Raw genomic sequence first — 16,328 nt, forward strand, 5'->3', positions numbered from 1 at the left:
TATCCTCACACTTTTCACTTGCTACATGATTCTTTGTGTGTGGTTCATGAACCACCTCATTAATCTGGGATGATTTTTTTTTTAGCACATCCCCCACCTTAGCCTAACTGTGTCTTAGGAAAGGAAGGATACATGTGGCAAGAGTCTACAATATTAGCAAGTTTTCGGGTGGTCCCTATATAGACACTAAAATTTGAGAAACAGTATTCTATATAGGTGACCCAGTATACCCTTCCATAATTCTGGTAGATTATGTTTACTTTAAAGATTTAGATGAGGTATGTGACAAAACCAAATATCATAGCACAAATAAAGTGACTGCTAGTTACCAAATAGATACTCAAGGAACATTGTCATTGAATCACTGAAGAGAGCATATAATGAATGGTATTATCAACCTAAGCTTGTTTTAGTGATTCGATATATTATACTCAAGACTCAGAATTTTGGGGGAAGGTGAAATATCCACCTTCTAAATATTGGTGGATAACCATTGGTGCATCACTCTAAAAATTAAACTCTCACAAGGAAATAAAAAGAAATAGCTTAGAAATTTTTTAAATTCAGAATATTACCATCAATCATGCTGGATATATTTTTATAACACAGGAAAATATATTTTTCATATGTTTCTAAAAACAGCAACCCTTTTTATTTTTCCCACCATAAAGATGCATAGATTGTAAATGTCATATGCTTTCTTTTCAATTCTCACACATGCTTACTTTTTTCGTAAGTATCCGTAGCATTTAAAGAATAAGCGTGTGTCTCTATAACATGCACAGAATGAAAACTTGTCTTCTATGAATAGCCACTTCCTCCTTCTGGGGAATCAAAGCCGGGAGACCACTTCCAGTGTTCAGTGATTCTGAGCATTTGGTACAGTTCTGCTCTGATTACAGCAAGTGACTTTGAGGAAATCCCTGGTTTTCTCTCGTATCATTTGCAGACTTGGTGGCATCTAAGATCCTGCTCTAAGGTTCTATGCCTGAAAATCCTTGAAAAAAAGGAAATTCTACAGACTCAAGGCCTCTACTTTCTATAATTCTGGTAGATTTCAATTTTGTACTTATGTGGAGACTCTGTTATAGTCACGAGTGCCTTTAGAACTAAGCTAAGCATGGTCTATGGATCTTAAGCTATTTGCTTTTATAAATTATGTTATTAAGGGGCCATGTCCACATTTACAATGCCATTTTTCATATTTTGTAGCTTGAACTACAGCACAAATATTTCACGAAGAATTTAGAACTTTTGAAAGGCATCCTGCCATTTTTGGCATAAATGTTTACTTTTTACAACATTGCATTAAATGTTATTTCTCTTGATTACTGAATCTTTTTGGAGAGTCCCTTAAGTTTGCACCCTAGATGAATGTCTCATTTGTCTCATGCTGGTCCTGACCTGGAGAAAGATACTCAAAAGGGATTAGAACAACAACAACAGGACCTTCCCCAAATTTTGTCAAACAGCTGACCAGTTAACTAGCAAAGTAGACGTTACATATCTAAGTATATTGGAAACTCAGTAAGTGGATTGTCTCACTAATTTACGGAGAAACCCCACAGCTAAAAGTGTAGGTGGGGGGAGATACAAAAGAAACAAAAAAGCATTTCAGACTGGGCACTTCCTTTCGCTGATCTTGACTCATAGCACTTGGAGTCTGTCCTTACGCACAAGTTTTGTGCCACGTTGTCCTGCTTGCAATGGACAGACAAGTGACATATGCTGATTTAAACTTATCCAGGGGTACTTGCCTGGAAAGTTCATCACCCCCATCTCTTCCTCAGGGTAAGTGCCTTTTGTTTTCCATTTGGCATTTGTTTGTCTTTCAGAGTTAGATTTTTCTCTTATATTGATGGTTTTAAATCACAGCTCTGAGGATAAGCAGCAGTCCTATATATATAGGATATATAGGATATATATATATAGGATATATACACACCATATATATATATGGATATATAGGATATATAGATATATAGGATATATATATATACACATATATATATATGGTATAGCATATCTTACCTGTAGGTAACAAAAACTGTGACGAAAAGCACACACCTTGTAGATTTCTTTTTTTATCAAGATATTAGTGTGCAGAGTGAACATCACTCCTATTCCTGAGGCTTGGTTAAAAACCAGGAAGAAATATTTTACACGTATGAACAAAGTAATATTTTAGAGACTTCCTATCATGGTAACGTACCTTATTCCAAATCCTTCCCCAAAATACTAATGCTAAGTTTTACTGCATTCCCTCCCATAGTGTTTTGCCCCCCAATATGAAGTATAAGTGCAATGATTAATATCCTTCGCTATCCAAAGAGAAGGAGAAAAATTTTTCTAGAAGAATATCATATTCAAGATCAAAGACTTCAACGTAATTATAATCTGATAGTTTCTAACTTTGAAACTTGATGCTTGAAATGTATCCTGGTTTCGACGGAGATAAGCCATGAGACACTGGAGAATATCACTAAAATAACCTATTTGACACTTGTTGGAATCAGCACTTTTCTGTGTCAGAGGAATTAGTATTTTCAGTGGGAAAAAAAAAAAAAATGGGAAACGGTCATGTGAGGTAATAGGTGACGGATGCCAATAGCCTGGAAATGGATGAAAAAAGACCAGAAACTAGGCAGAAAATATGCACGGAATTATCATGACGTTCTGAAATCTAACCAAATGTACTACTGGGATTTTTATCCAACCTGATATTCATTTCATATTGTGCTAAACATTGGGCTATAGCCTTTTAAGATGATTTGGTATAGGTTTGAAACTACTAAATTATCAATGTTCTAAATTGGGAAAAAAGGCTTAGGGTTGCCAAATAAGTTTCACTACACTCTTCATTATGGGGGTTAAGGGGAATTGGAGGATCTTGATAACTACAGTCAGGGTTTGGTGTGGCCACAGTTATTTTTTAGGGAAATAATGAGACTTTCTCTTACCCTATTCAGATCTAGCAAAGGTGGAGAGGGAGGAGGCTGGTGTTTAAAAGGGATGACCTAAAGTGAATACAGAGAAAGGCAGTGAGATTTTCCTCAAAAATTACTATGACCCCAAATCAGTGCGTCCAGAAAATTTGTCCAGTCTGATCATATTTTTGTCCTATTTCACCATCGTGAAAGGAAATCTGAAACAAAGTAGAATAAGGCCAACAAAACATGTAATTTAAAAACACTGATCTGATATTACAATTATTGCGAAACCACTGCTGAGCTCCTTGGCTAAACTCTTCAGGCTGTGGTAACTGTTAAACAGTGAACGCACCAAAAGGAGTCAGCGAGCTAGACGGAGATGTGGGCTGTGACCTATTTTGTTACAGCCAATGGTTTGCTTCCTTAGAAAAGTAAGTAAGGTGTTTGTAAAATGCCTGTAGACATTGTTTGTTCATTCAAAAATAAACTATTGGTTTTGAAGCTACAGCAGGGAACAAAATAGAGAAAAAATATTTTCCTTTACTGCAATTATACTACTATAAGAGACATAATAAACAAATAACTGAGTATATGTAAAAAGATCATGTGATATTTAAAACATTTTTTTTAAATGTTTATTTATTTTTGAGAGAGACAGAACAAGCAGCGAAGGGGCAGAGAGAGACACACAGAATCTGAAGTGGGCTCCAGGGTCCAAGCTGACAGCACAGAGCCTGACGTGGGGCTTCAACTCACAAACTGCGAGACCGTGACCTGAGCCGAATGGGATGTTTAACCAACTGAGCCACCCAGATGCCTCAAAAGATCACGTGATATTGAGTGAAATTGAGAAGATAAAAAAATAGAAGTAGAATTTAGTTTGGTGGGGGGTACTGTATCAAATGGAATATTTACAGGAGGTGATGATAAGAAGACACTTGAGTCAAGACCTGTCAAGACTTGTGGGACAAAGTCATGCTTTCTGGGAGAAGAGTCTTTTAGGAAGCTGGACACACAAGTGCAACCTCCCTGACATCAGAACTTACCTGTCATACTGTAGGAGAGCACGCAGATTAGGGTGAAATATCAGCATGTATATATGGAGAGCCACAGGAGATGAAGTTAGAGAGGTCATTCGAAGCCAGATTGAATAGGGATCTGCAGACCACTTTATAGACTTGTCCACATTCAAATCTCCATAGAAGGCCATTGAAAGGTTTAGAGCAATGGAGTAGAATGGTTTAATATATTGTTTATACCCAAAGAGTAGCCCAGAGTGGGTATTTCCCAATAACTAAGGTTTACTTGGCCTCTTCAACTTGTTATTGTAACTCCATTAATTTCAATCTCATATAGTGCAGCAGAAGGACTTAATACAGAAGAGCATCCCAAGCACAGGACCTTCCATTCAATTCCTTAAGTTTTATTAAGAATGAAGAAGTATCTTTAAGTCACTCCAGGCGCACCTGGGTGGCTCAGTCAGTTAAGCATCCAACTCTTGATTTCATCTCAGGGATGACCCCAGGGTCATGGGATTGAGCCCCATGTTGGGCTTTGTGCTGAGCATGGAGCCTACTTAAGATTCTCTCTCTCTCTCTCTCTCTCTCTCTCTCTCTCTGCCCCTCTCCCAGGCGTGTGCTCTCCCTTTCTCTCTCAAAAAAAAGTCACTCCAAATTGCCTTTGAGCTATACAGATGGTCCCCTACTTACTAAGTTTCAGCTTGCAATTTTTGAACTTTCCAATGTGAAAGCATTGGAAATTTTTCACAATTTCCAATTGTGAAAGCAATACACTTTCAATAGAAACCATACTTTGAATTTTGAATTCAATCTCTTCCCTGGCTAGCAAGGAGTGGCACAATCTTATTGCATGATGCGGGGCAGTGGCAACCACAGGTCCCCATCAGCCACACCATCATGAAGGTCACAGCCAATACAGTCATCCTGTTCCCGTGCAACCATGCAGCTTTTCACTTTCAGTACACTATTCCCTAAATTATGAGATTTTCAATACTTTATTCTAAAATAAGCTTTGTGTTAGATGATTTTGCCCAAGATTAGGCTAATGTAATTATTCTGAGTAGGAATAATTTTTTAAGATAGGGTAGGCTAAGCTATGATGCTCAATAGGTTAGGGATAGTAAAACTATTTTCAAATGACTATCTTTTCAACTTTCACTGGGTTTATGGGGATGCAAGGAATATACATAAGGAATAAATTGAGGAATATTTGTAGTTTTTAAAAAAGATTAAAAGAAAAATAACATAATATTTATTGAATAATTACTATGTGCCAGATACTATGCATAGCATTTTAGAAGAATTGTCTCATATAGTCCTTTCAAAAACCTTATGAAGTAGGTATTAGTCTACATCTTATAAATGAGGAAATTTGTCACTTATGAAGCTAGAATACCTTGCCCAAAGCAACATGCTCAAATACAGATGTGCTAGATTTGAAAGCCTCTGCTTCTAACCACTGCTGTGCTTCCATAATAAATATTAAAATAGTCACTATATGTCTCCATTTTGCAAAGTTTCAAGGGAAAAAAGGACGAGGAAGGAAAGAGACATAAAGGTAAAATAATATACATATCTACAACCAGAAGGAGTGATATTTTAGGGCCAGTCTTAGGTTCATTGACTGCATTTAGCCATTCTGTATCACAATGGTTTTTATTAGAAGTTCTAGGTCAATGTGAATCAAGTTTGGTGTTCTCAGATCCAGATGTATGCCCAGAGTTTAGGAGACTCCTCTGGGTGCTTACTCATAGGTGATAATCTATGTGTCACTACCTTGAATCTTACCGATCATCTGTTTCTTCCCATAATCTTTGATCACATTAGCTATTCTAAATTCCATCTACTGGGGAACATTTTAGAAAGAGCTAAGATATGAATGTCAACATACTAACTAAGGGGACCATTAGTAGTTTTCTGCAAATTGGGTTGCACAAAATTATTGCCAGGGACAGTGTAAAAAAACAAAGTGCAAATGGACTTGTAAGTCACTCTGGAACATTTAAGAAGAATAAAAGATAGCATTTTAACAAACCTGGTACTAATATTCTTAACAACTGACTAAAAACAAATAAATGTCTATATAGAGAAATATTAGAAAAAATATAAAAAGAATAGATAATATAAATAAATCCAGAGCTTTAGATAAATTAAAAAACCTTTACTTGTAAAAGCCCTCTGCTCTAATAATATAATTTAGAAAACAACTTGTAATATATCTTACAGCTATATTATATATATGTGTGTGTATATATATATGTATATATATATGCATGTTATGGCTATATTACATATATATGTTATATATGTGTGTATATGTGCATGTGTGTGTGAGTGTGTGTGTGTGTGTGTGTGTGTGTGTGTGTTACAAACCAAATGAGAACAAAAAGGGTCTTATAATTAAGTCAGAGGTATAGGCATTACCTAAACACAATTTCAAGTGGAGTAACTAAGGTTTGAATTACTAGACTAATTCCTATCAGAGCTGATTCAATTTTGGAATCTGAGCTGGTGTTTCCCTGCAAGTTTTTTTGTTAGAACATTACTCTCAGGGGCACCTGGGTAGCTCAGTCAGTTCAGCGTTCGACTTTGGCTCACATCATGATCTTGCGATTCGTGAACTCAAGGCCCACATCGGGCTCTGTGCTGACAGTGCGGAACCTGCTTGGGATTCTCTCTCTCTCCCTCTTTTTCTGACCCTCCCCCACTCACACTCTGTCTCTCTCTCTCTCTCTTAAAAATAAATGAACATTAAAAAATTAAAAAAAAATACTCTCATTATTTTTCCCCATGAAATTTATAGTTTTAAAGATGTCTAGAACAAAATATATTGATAAACTTATGATTAATTTATGCTTCCATTTCATTAATTAATATAATCACAATTTCTTTTTTTAATGTTTATTTTGTGAGAGAGAGAGGGAGCAAGAGCATGTGTGCTTGCAAACAAAGGAAGGGCAGAGAGAGAGGGAGAGAGAGAATCCCAAGTAGGCTCCATGCTGTCAGCAAAGAGCCCAATGCAGGGCTCTATCTCACAAACCATGACACCATAACCTGAGCAGAAATCAAGAGTCAGATGCTCAACCAACTGAGCTACCCAGGCTCCCCCATAATCACAATTTGTGATAAACAGGATAAACATGAGACACAGTATACTGTAAATGATATGATTGCAGAGAAAAACAAATGTATTTGATATTTGTTAGACTATGCAACGTTGTAGACATAAGTTCATGTTATGTTATATTCATCGAAATACTAAAATAATATGCAGCCTCATAAAACACTCTTCTCTGATTCAAGTTGGAGATAATTGCTTTAGACAACAATAAAGCAGAGGAATCCATGTCTAAGAATAGAATCGTTGTGTGTCACGAGAACCTAAAATGGTACTTAGCACAAAACAGAGCCTCCATAGAACTCATTCTAACATATCTTGACTGGATGAAGGCCATCCTTTTTAGACAAAATTCTTTGACTTACTTCCTACAATAGGGCGTGTGCTTCATTTTCATACAGCACTTGGCAATTTTCGAAACTTTTCACGTCTATCCCATTTGTTACACCAATCTTTTGTACCTAAGACAAGCGTAAATATTTCTGTTTTATTCATGAGCCAAATCTCAGGTGGATCTGACTGAGAACCCATCTCGTGGAGCTCTAATATGGCTGATAAGCGTTCTTTCCTGCCCCCAGCTCCCAACTTGAATCTGTCTATATGCGACCCAAACCACCTTTGCTTTTTGTTCCAGATGGACCCAACCAGTTAACTAAGTGTATTTTCTTAACTTCTCAGACATCTGTCAAGGTCCACCTTGGCATCAGTTGGCTCTGAAACTTGGTTGTACTGGGGTTATTCTTCTTACCTTGACTGTGATTGGGTTGAGTATTTCAGGTAAGTGATTCAAGATCATTTGCTTCAGAATACATATTTTGTTCCTATCACAAATATTAGAGTATCAAATAATTTGGCCACCCCCAAACTTAGCGAAAGACCGAAGAAAGAAAGACAATTACAAAACAATGCTTTTAACAATGCTCAGCCCAAATCTACTCTGTGAACTTCAGCCTTTTGGATTTCTGTTCCTAATTGTTCTGATCATCTTCATGAGGTATTTCAGATGTGCTCCAGAACTTAAAATTAGATCACCATTCTAATAAAGACATGACAATAACAAAGATAATTTAAATTTTCCATTATTTACAGTTTCTTCAGTACCTATTATATTCCAGATTGCACTAGGCAATCTCTCCCAGGGGGTAGGCATAATTATATTCCTCCCGAATATGAGAAAGCTTGGTCAGGAGTATTAACAACTTAAGAGTAGATAACAGGTAACAACGTCTATGTGAGTTCATTGTTAGGTGTTTTTTCTTCTTTGTTTGTTTACGTATGCTGTGTTCTAACTAGACCCTTTGTGACTACATAGCTATTGCCTTTATATTCTACCCACATTCAAGCTTGTTGAGATAACACAGTTTCCCGAAGTGATAATAACATATCCATTTTGCCACATTCAGCATTTAATCTTCTTACTGGTTTCTCCTTATTTACTAGTAATATTCTTAAGACAAAACTTGTCAATAGAAGAAAGCGGTGTGGATGTTCACGAGAACAGGAATGAAACAACAGGTAATTTTGTAGCTCGTATTTGACCGATACCATACATTACATTAGTAAAGGCTCCTAACAACCCATATATTCAGATAGTATGAGCTTTCTGACTTTATGTTTGACAACCCTGGGGAATGGGAGGGTTAAGCAACTCACTTAGGGTCATACACCAAGTAAGAGGCGACAATGGAAATTGTACCTGTGGCTTGACCTCAGAGCCGATGATCTTAACCACTAGGTCACACTTCCACACTTAGAGGAAACAAAATAAGTATTCTGAAGCCAGTGATCGTGAATCACTTACCTGACACACTCCACCCCCAACACAGATGTTGCTGCTAGAATATTCAAGAATTAACAGCCAAATATCAAGTTAAGAAGTAATATACGCACCTAAGTGAAATAGTGGATGATTTTAGTGAGCATGTCAAACAGTTAACTTTTGACTGAAGTTAATTAGTAAAACTGAAATATAAAATAAGTTTCTAAATATTTATCATATTCACTACTAGGAGGTTAATCTTGCTTCACGAAGCAGTGTGCGTTAATAAAGACACTGTGGTTGAATGACTGTAGTAAAATATGATTGTGGATGGTGCACATGCTCCCAGATCATCAATTTTAAGTAACCTGGAAAATCCTTCTGGAAAATGTTACCCAACAGATTGCACTAAGTAAGCAAGTATATACTTTGGCAATTGGAAATTTTCCGTAGTACTGGTCATCAATTTAGGGCGATAAATTATATTTGCTTTGCAGTTTACAAGTTGTTTGAGGTAAAAACTCCTTTCGATAAGTTTGATATTGTTGGATATGTAGTGGAATCAACACTACTGATGAGCTTGAGAAAATTCAGCAGTAGTTTTGACTCTTCACACCATCTGATTATGTGCACTTAAATTATTCTGTCAGTGCCTTAAAAAGTAAGATGTGGCTGCGTAAATGATTTTAATGGTCTTTTCCTATTCTAACACTCTATGATTGCATTTATGCCCCCTACAACTGGTCATGGATTTCCAGTTCTTGATATCAGAATGGAGAGTGTCAAAAACCTCAAAATTATAGCCAATCCATTCATTGTTCTCACAATGATAATCAGAGACTTTTGTGCATTTATGATGACTTGTGCGTGTGTGATTGGTTGTGGTGGGTGGAAACAGGAGAGAACTATAACACTTATTTATTTCATCTTTCTCTTTACTTCAGAGAAACCAGATCTGTTAAAGTGCCCAAAAGATTGGCGTCTACTCCGAGAAAAATGCTTGTTTTTTTCTCTCGCTTCCAACACTTGGAACTACAGTCTAGCTGACTGTTCCACAAAAGAATCCAGTTTGCTGCTTTTTCAAGATCCAGAAGAACTGGTAAATAATTAAATAAGATACCTTAATAGAACTTAGCACTTTTTTCTAACCTTACCATGGCCTTTGGGGTTCAGCCCAAAGGGGCCATGCAGATACAAGTAGCAACTTTGACTTCAAGAAGCTCACAATCTGAGAGACGAAACAGACACATAAGGAAATAATTGAATGTAATTTGATGAATGCAACAATATAAATAGAGAGAGTAATATCACAAAGAAGGAATAATCATCTCTGATGGGGAGTTAGGAAAGTCATCATAGATGAGGTAAGACTTGAACTCAGTTTTAGAGAAAGAGTAGAAAAATGCAAACCATGAATAGATCATACAGATTCAGCATTCCGCCATTTTGTTTGCTTTATTTATAGAGACACGTACAAAGCCTGATACCTAAAAAAGAATTTCTGTTTTGGATTGGATTAAATTTAACATTATCAGAGAAGAAATGGAAGTGGATAAATGGGTCATTTTTAAATCCAAACGTGTGAGTATTCGATAAGCCAATTTGAATATTCACGCTATACCGGCTTTGTATTTCGAGAACGTAAAATTGTTATGAAAGACTGAGTTTTGTGGTTTCCATTTGGCTTAGAAATTTTCAAGACGTCCAGAATAGACTTAGAAGATGAACGATTCTGAAGCTGGTTGGTTGAAAGTCCCATATGGGAAAAGACATCAGCCCTTGAGAGCAATATATATATATATATATATATATATATATATATATATATATTAATCTACAACAGAGATTTAGGAAACAAGGAATAGATAATTTGGTGGTGGGGTGGGGGGGATGGGGATTGCATTAAACAATCTCTAGCTGGAGGCTTTTAGCATGCAGAATTATTTAAGTAGTGTTTTTCAGTGAGTTAAAAAAAAAAAAAAAGTAAATATCAAGAGTGTGGAACTCAGACAGTCCGGAAAGCCTTACCAACAACGTAAACAGTCGATTAACATATATTTTAAATATATTATAGTTACTCTACACTGTATTCTTGCAATAAGCTAGAGAAAAGAAAATGTTATTAAGAAAACCATAAAACTAGAAAATACACTTACAGGAACACACCGTATTTATCAAAAGACCATGTGAAGTGAATGCATATGGTTCAAACCCATGATGTTCAAAGGTCAATGGTATATTTTAACAAGAGGTGCCAAGGAGACAATTATTTGAGGGGATGCGATGAATATGGCATAGGCCACAAAGGACCTATTAGCTATTTACTATTGGGTGTCTCATTGTAATTTTTTATGTAAGCTCTCCAAGAAAATTATCGGTTCAATAGGAGGGTTGATACTACCCAAATAAATTACATATTTTAACAGAATTAATGGATAATTGTGTAACAAAGGCAGAGAATTTTTTCCTCGGAAGCAAAAGTATGCATTCACATAATGTTTCTGTAAAGAACTTCTTTTGATAAGTTGTTCAGAAGAGAGGATGTTGTGTTGCTTTATTTTTTAACTTATTTTAATGTGTATTTATTTTTGAGAGAGAGACACAGAGCATGAGCAGGGAAGGGGCAGAGAGAGGCAGACACAGAATCCGAAGCAGGCTCCAGGCCCCGAGCTGTCAGCGCGGAGCCCGACGCGGGGCTCGAACCCACAAACTGTGAGATCGTGACCTGAGCTGAAGTCGGACGCTTAAACCGACTGAGCCACCCAGGCGCCCCTGTGTTCCAGTTTTTGAGTCTGTGAAGACTTCAATCACATTTGTATAAATGAGAGTTAAAACTTTTTTATCATTCAAAAAACATGAGGAGTATGAGGAAAACACATGAGACTTAAAACACAGGAACATGTCCAAGTTTATCTAAACTATAGTGTAAACGTGTAAGGAAAAGTGTTAAACATTGAAACATATGTTGGCTTAATTAGCAAATTTTTACGTTGTTTGACACATGTTCTAAAATATTTTTTAAAGGTGATTCTTCAAAAAAATTATTTTAGGGGCGCCTGGGTGGCTCAGTCGGGTAAGCGTCCGACTTCGGCTCAGGTCATAATCTCGCGGTCCGTGAGTTCGAGCCCCACGTCGGGCTCTGTGCCCACAGCTCAGAGCCTGGAGCCTGCTTCAGATAGTCTCCATCTCTCTGCCCCTCCCCCGCTCATGCTCTGTCTCTCTCCGTCAAAAATAAATAAACATTTAAAAAAAATTTTAAAAAATTATTTTAAAGTCTAAGTGTTCCGAGGTAGAATAAATTTATGAAAGGGCAAGCCTACTCTTTCTGGTGGATAAAATGTGCTTTCACACCACACATGTATACCACACACACACCAAAAACAACACACACACGTCCAACACACATCACACGTACACGACACAAGCCACACACAAAATACGCTGACTACACGTATACAACATACGTACTCCACACACACACCACACAAATTCCAAAAAAAAAAATCTAGCTTCATTTTTTACATGTTTTCTGGCGATTACTCTCTGTACTTTATTCCCATATAAATGAAAATTTAATGTTGACTTATTTTTCTCTGTTCATACCCAAATTAGGGTTAAGGGAAATCAGTGTGTGTGTGTTTATTTTACTGAAGTTTATAATAAAAGTGGAGAACACTGAAGTGTCCGTGAGTGGAAATATAGGTAAAGCGGATGGATTAAATTCAGCTGAACATCCCATTTTACTCTGAGATAAAAATTATGCTTTAATTAAATATGGCAGTGATCAGGTAAACCTGGAAGGAATGGGGTTGTAGCAGAAAGAGTATTCATTAAATTCTGCTTTTATTTTAACTGTCAGCCTGGCTTTCAGGTAAAAAAAAAAAAAAAAAAAAATAGAGGGTGATAGTAATTGTTTTTGCAGGACCGTTTAGGGATTAAATGAGATAAGGTAGAGAACCAGGCTGAGATCTGGTTAAGAAAAGCCTAGGAAGCCATTGACGATCTTTCGGAAAGAAAGTCTTTGATTTGGCCCTCTAAGCGTTAAAAAGTTATCTTGTAGAGCGGAAGAAGGAATCGAATGGGTAGAAGAGATAAAACATGGCGGACTTTGACAATAGCCCAGTTGAGAGAAGTTCATAAGTTGACTAGGGTGTCAGACACTAGGAAGGAATCGGATTGGCTGCTCAGGCCGAAAGGGCTGCATGGAGAAATGCAGTGAAGGAACAAAGAAAAGTTGTGACAGACCCCTATCCTCTTTGTTTAACATTGGATAAGAGAGTCTTGAACCATCCCATCCTGGCACCTCACCTTAGTGCTGCCTATTCCCAATACATTCCATAAGCCTCATGTGTGTTGGAACCAACGACATTTTGAAGCAGACACCCACCAATTTCTGTTTGGAATGAGGAAAAATGGAAGCCTCTGGCCCATACCACACAAACTAAGCCTCTTTTTTTTTTTTTATTTTTAAATGTTTTTATTTATTTTTGAGACAGAGAGAGACAGAGCATGAGCAGGGAGGGGCAGAGAGAGAGGGAGACACAGAATCTGAAACGGGCTCCAGGCTGTCAGCTGTCAGCACAGAGCCCGACGCGGGGCTCGAACTCACCGACCGTGAGATCATGACCTGAGCCGATGTCAGACGCTTAACCGACTGAGCCACCCAGGCGCCCCCCTAAGCCTCTTTTCTAAGCCGATCCAAATTCTGTAGACCCTGCATGTCCATCACCTGTTGTCTACTTAATATGTTTACTGAGCGCACACTTGAAGCATTGTCAGACCTTCACATGTGCTATCTCAATGCCTCCCCCAAATATCAGGTGGTCCTGTCCTGTCTATTTAAGAAAACTGAAGCTCAGTAAAGTTAAGAAACTTTTCACATGTATTAAGGACAGAATAAGAATAAGAAGAAAGCCCCAGTTTGCAAAGCTTGGTGTTTGTTTGTTTGTTTGTATATATTAGTTTGAAGCTTCTTGGTAGAGAATGCTTTTCCAGTGAAGATAAACTGGCAAGGGCCGGAGATTTATCATTAGCTTTAAATTAAAAGTTTACACCATTAGGTTTGTGACTGTGCGCTTGCTCTATTCTCAATAATTTAGCAGTCCATTGTTTCCTGAAAGTTTTAGGGAGACGCTGGCTGGATGAGGAGAACTATGTGAGAAAATTCCAAGCACTAAATGACGCTTTTCGTTTGCTCCACAGATTACGTATTGTTGGTTATACTAAGAAAAACAGCTGTGTTTACGTCTCACCGACAGGAATTTTTTCTGAGGACTGTGACACAGACAATAAATGGATCTGTCAGAAAGAACTACAACCTGTCAGAAATAAGGCGTGTTCGGGCTCTTGACTACGCATTCCCTCTCAATTTCTCTACTTTCCATCACAGGTCTCTGCCATCTATACAGCTAACCTGGCCCGAAGTATATCTAGAAGCACAAAGTGAACCAATACTGACTATTCTAAAACTGTCGTGAATCTTACAGAAGTTCACGGCTAACCTACTCATTGTATGAATGAGGAAGCAAATACATAGGGAAACCAAGTATCATTTTAAGATACAGTGACGTTCCATGGAGAGAAGCCCAGACCAGCTGACTGGTTTCCAGTCTTGGCTTATACATGTGGCCTTCATTGATCCCCTCTATGCTTTAGCTCACCTCTAGAAAAGTTACAGTAAAAGATTTCTAAAGTCCTGTGGATATTTCATAGTCTATGATTTTTCATATTATCACACAACTGGATTGTTCCAGAACATTGGCCTAAGTCCATTCTCTTGACTCTGATATCAGAATCTCATGACCAAAGGATCTTGGGAAGGGACCTAAACTCTTCCCGCCATTCCAGTGTTCTTCCTATTTGAATTTTCTCATTACTTCTTTATTTTCCTTCTATGTCCCCTTCTCTCTAGGCTCACACACAAGCTGTAGGAAATATGTAATTAAATTTTTCATTATTTAGTGGAAAATAAGTGATTTTTTTCATCAACAGGGAAATATTTATTCAGATAAATGTCGGGAGTGTTCACTTTTTAAAAATATGCCACATTTTCTATGGAGATCAAACAATAATAATCCTGGACTTATTCTGTAAGGAGGTTTACAATAAAATGTCTAAAAAATAGGTATCTACTTACTTTGATCATTCCATGCCAATTTGAATTACACAAATTCAAATACATGTAATAATGACCTAAATATTTCAATTTCTGTTTTTATGATGATTTATAATACTTGTTAATATAAAATTTTGAATATATCCAAACCCCGAAGCATAATTCATTTTGTGTCGGATACTTGGGAAATAAATTACTTAGGGAGACATTCTACACAAGAGCGTCATTACAAACGATGTAACATAAAAGTGAGACTATGAAATGTTTGGCACCCTTGAGGAAATGACCTGCAAAGAACAGAAACCTGTGTTGCAAGAAAAAAGTGTTTCCGTAACTGACAACATACATTTCCACCCTTTGGAGTGACATTCAGTTCCACCTTCTAAAGCGAATCAGGATAAGGCTAAGTGCATCCAGTTAAACCAGAATTCATTCCAAACATGGGCCTCTTCCTTCTCCTACACCTGTTAGATCTGAAATGAAGTGCCCCAAAAGTGCACATCCATAAGAAACTTTTACAAAAAAAAACTGACTCCAAGAACTTAGCGTCTTGGACTTTTGCTATTGCGGTATGAGATTATCAGACAGGCTTATCGCTGGACGATACCAGAGAGCATCTCTGAGACTCAGACTGTGAGGATGCAGTTTCCTGAGGAAGGCAGGTCTAACCGTATTCTAGGCAGATTAAGAAATACTAGGTCTAAGGAACAATTTTGGTTACGGTATTTGAGTCAGTGTTTGTTGACAATAAGCCGACTGCGACTCCAAAACACGTCAAAAGAGATCCCGTGTCATTCAAGATCTGCCATCTACATTTTCTCTAAGCAGCCCATACGCTCGAGGCACAGACGCCTTGCCTGTCTCCAGACACCTCCTGATGTTTTAGGATTACGGAGTTTCAAACCTGTTGTCCCGCCAGGGTGTGACGCTGTTTTCACGCAACATCTTTACTCTTTATCTAGAAGAACCCTAGCAGTTGTGGAAGGCTTAACTCAAATGGTAGTTCCTTTCTGAATTTTTGCTCAAACTTCTCTGTCTCCCACAATTTGTCATTTATTTCTCTTTCCTCCTCTGAAATATAATTACATTCCTCCTTTGCTGTCTTTTCGTGCGCTGCTTTTACGCTGGTAAGGCTGGTTCCATTGCTCTCCTGGCTGGGGTTGGACAAGCACCAAGATAGAACAATGGAGGGAAGAAAAGAGAAGTCCCTGACTCCTTTTGATACAGTGAGCTAAGCTGCCTGGCACAGTAACAGTCTGTTTATGTTGTAGGAGATTGACCTTGAAGCTGAACCAGTGAGATTCCCTCTGTTTCTTTTCTATGTTACGTGCTTGGGTTTGAAGTCCGTTTGCTTCGGTTTGACCTTCCTACCTATTCACTTCACAGC

At 37.6% G+C, this 16,328-nt stretch overlaps 2 protein-coding genes across 3 annotated transcripts in view; both read left to right on the forward strand.

Moving 5' to 3' along the window:
* LOC112867878 (C-type lectin domain family 2 member A) overlaps positions 1 to 16,328 on the forward strand; it is a 435,003-nt gene that overhangs the window by 372,250 nt on the left and 46,425 nt on the right. The window lies entirely within an intron of this gene.
* KLRB1 (killer cell lectin like receptor B1) lies at positions 1,593 to 14,953 on the forward strand. Of its 2 annotated transcripts, none has more exons than XM_086714111.1 (6): positions 1,593 to 1,791; positions 7,746 to 7,844; positions 8,508 to 8,582; positions 9,771 to 9,925; positions 10,292 to 10,407; positions 14,085 to 14,953. In XM_086714111.1, the coding sequence occupies exons 1-6, from the start codon at positions 1,707 to 1,709 to the stop codon at positions 14,095 to 14,097; spliced, it is 543 nt and encodes a 180-aa protein (XP_086570237.1). In that variant the 5' UTR covers positions 1,593 to 1,706; the 3' UTR covers positions 14,098 to 14,953. The 2 variants fall into 2 exon arrangements, with proteins under 2 accessions (XP_086570237.1, XP_025786484.1); XM_025930699.2 differs by having other exon boundaries at positions 1,598 to 1,791; positions 14,029 to 14,953.

Source organism: Puma concolor, chromosome B4 (genome assembly GCF_028749965.1).
Source record: "Puma concolor isolate L17-30 chromosome B4, mPumCon1.1.hap2, whole genome shotgun sequence".
In the NCBI taxonomy this organism is placed as follows: Eukaryota; Metazoa; Chordata; class Mammalia; order Carnivora; family Felidae; genus Puma; species Puma concolor.

What these genes read in the sequence shown, in the direction of transcription:
- KLRB1 (XM_025930699.2), top strand. Translation starts at nt 1,707, where the DNA reads ATGGACAGACAAGTGACATATGCTGATTTAAACTTATCCAGGGGTACT. An exon ending in ACCCCCATCTCTTCCTCAGG is followed by an intron (nt 1,792 to 7,745) that starts GTAAGTGCCTTT and finishes TTAACTTCTCAG; the next exon opens with ACATCTGTCAAGGTCCACCT. An exon ending in TTCAAGATCCAGAAGAACTG is followed by an intron (nt 9,926 to 10,291) that starts GTAAATAATTAA and finishes CTTTATTTATAG; the next exon opens with AGACACGTACAAAGCCTGAT.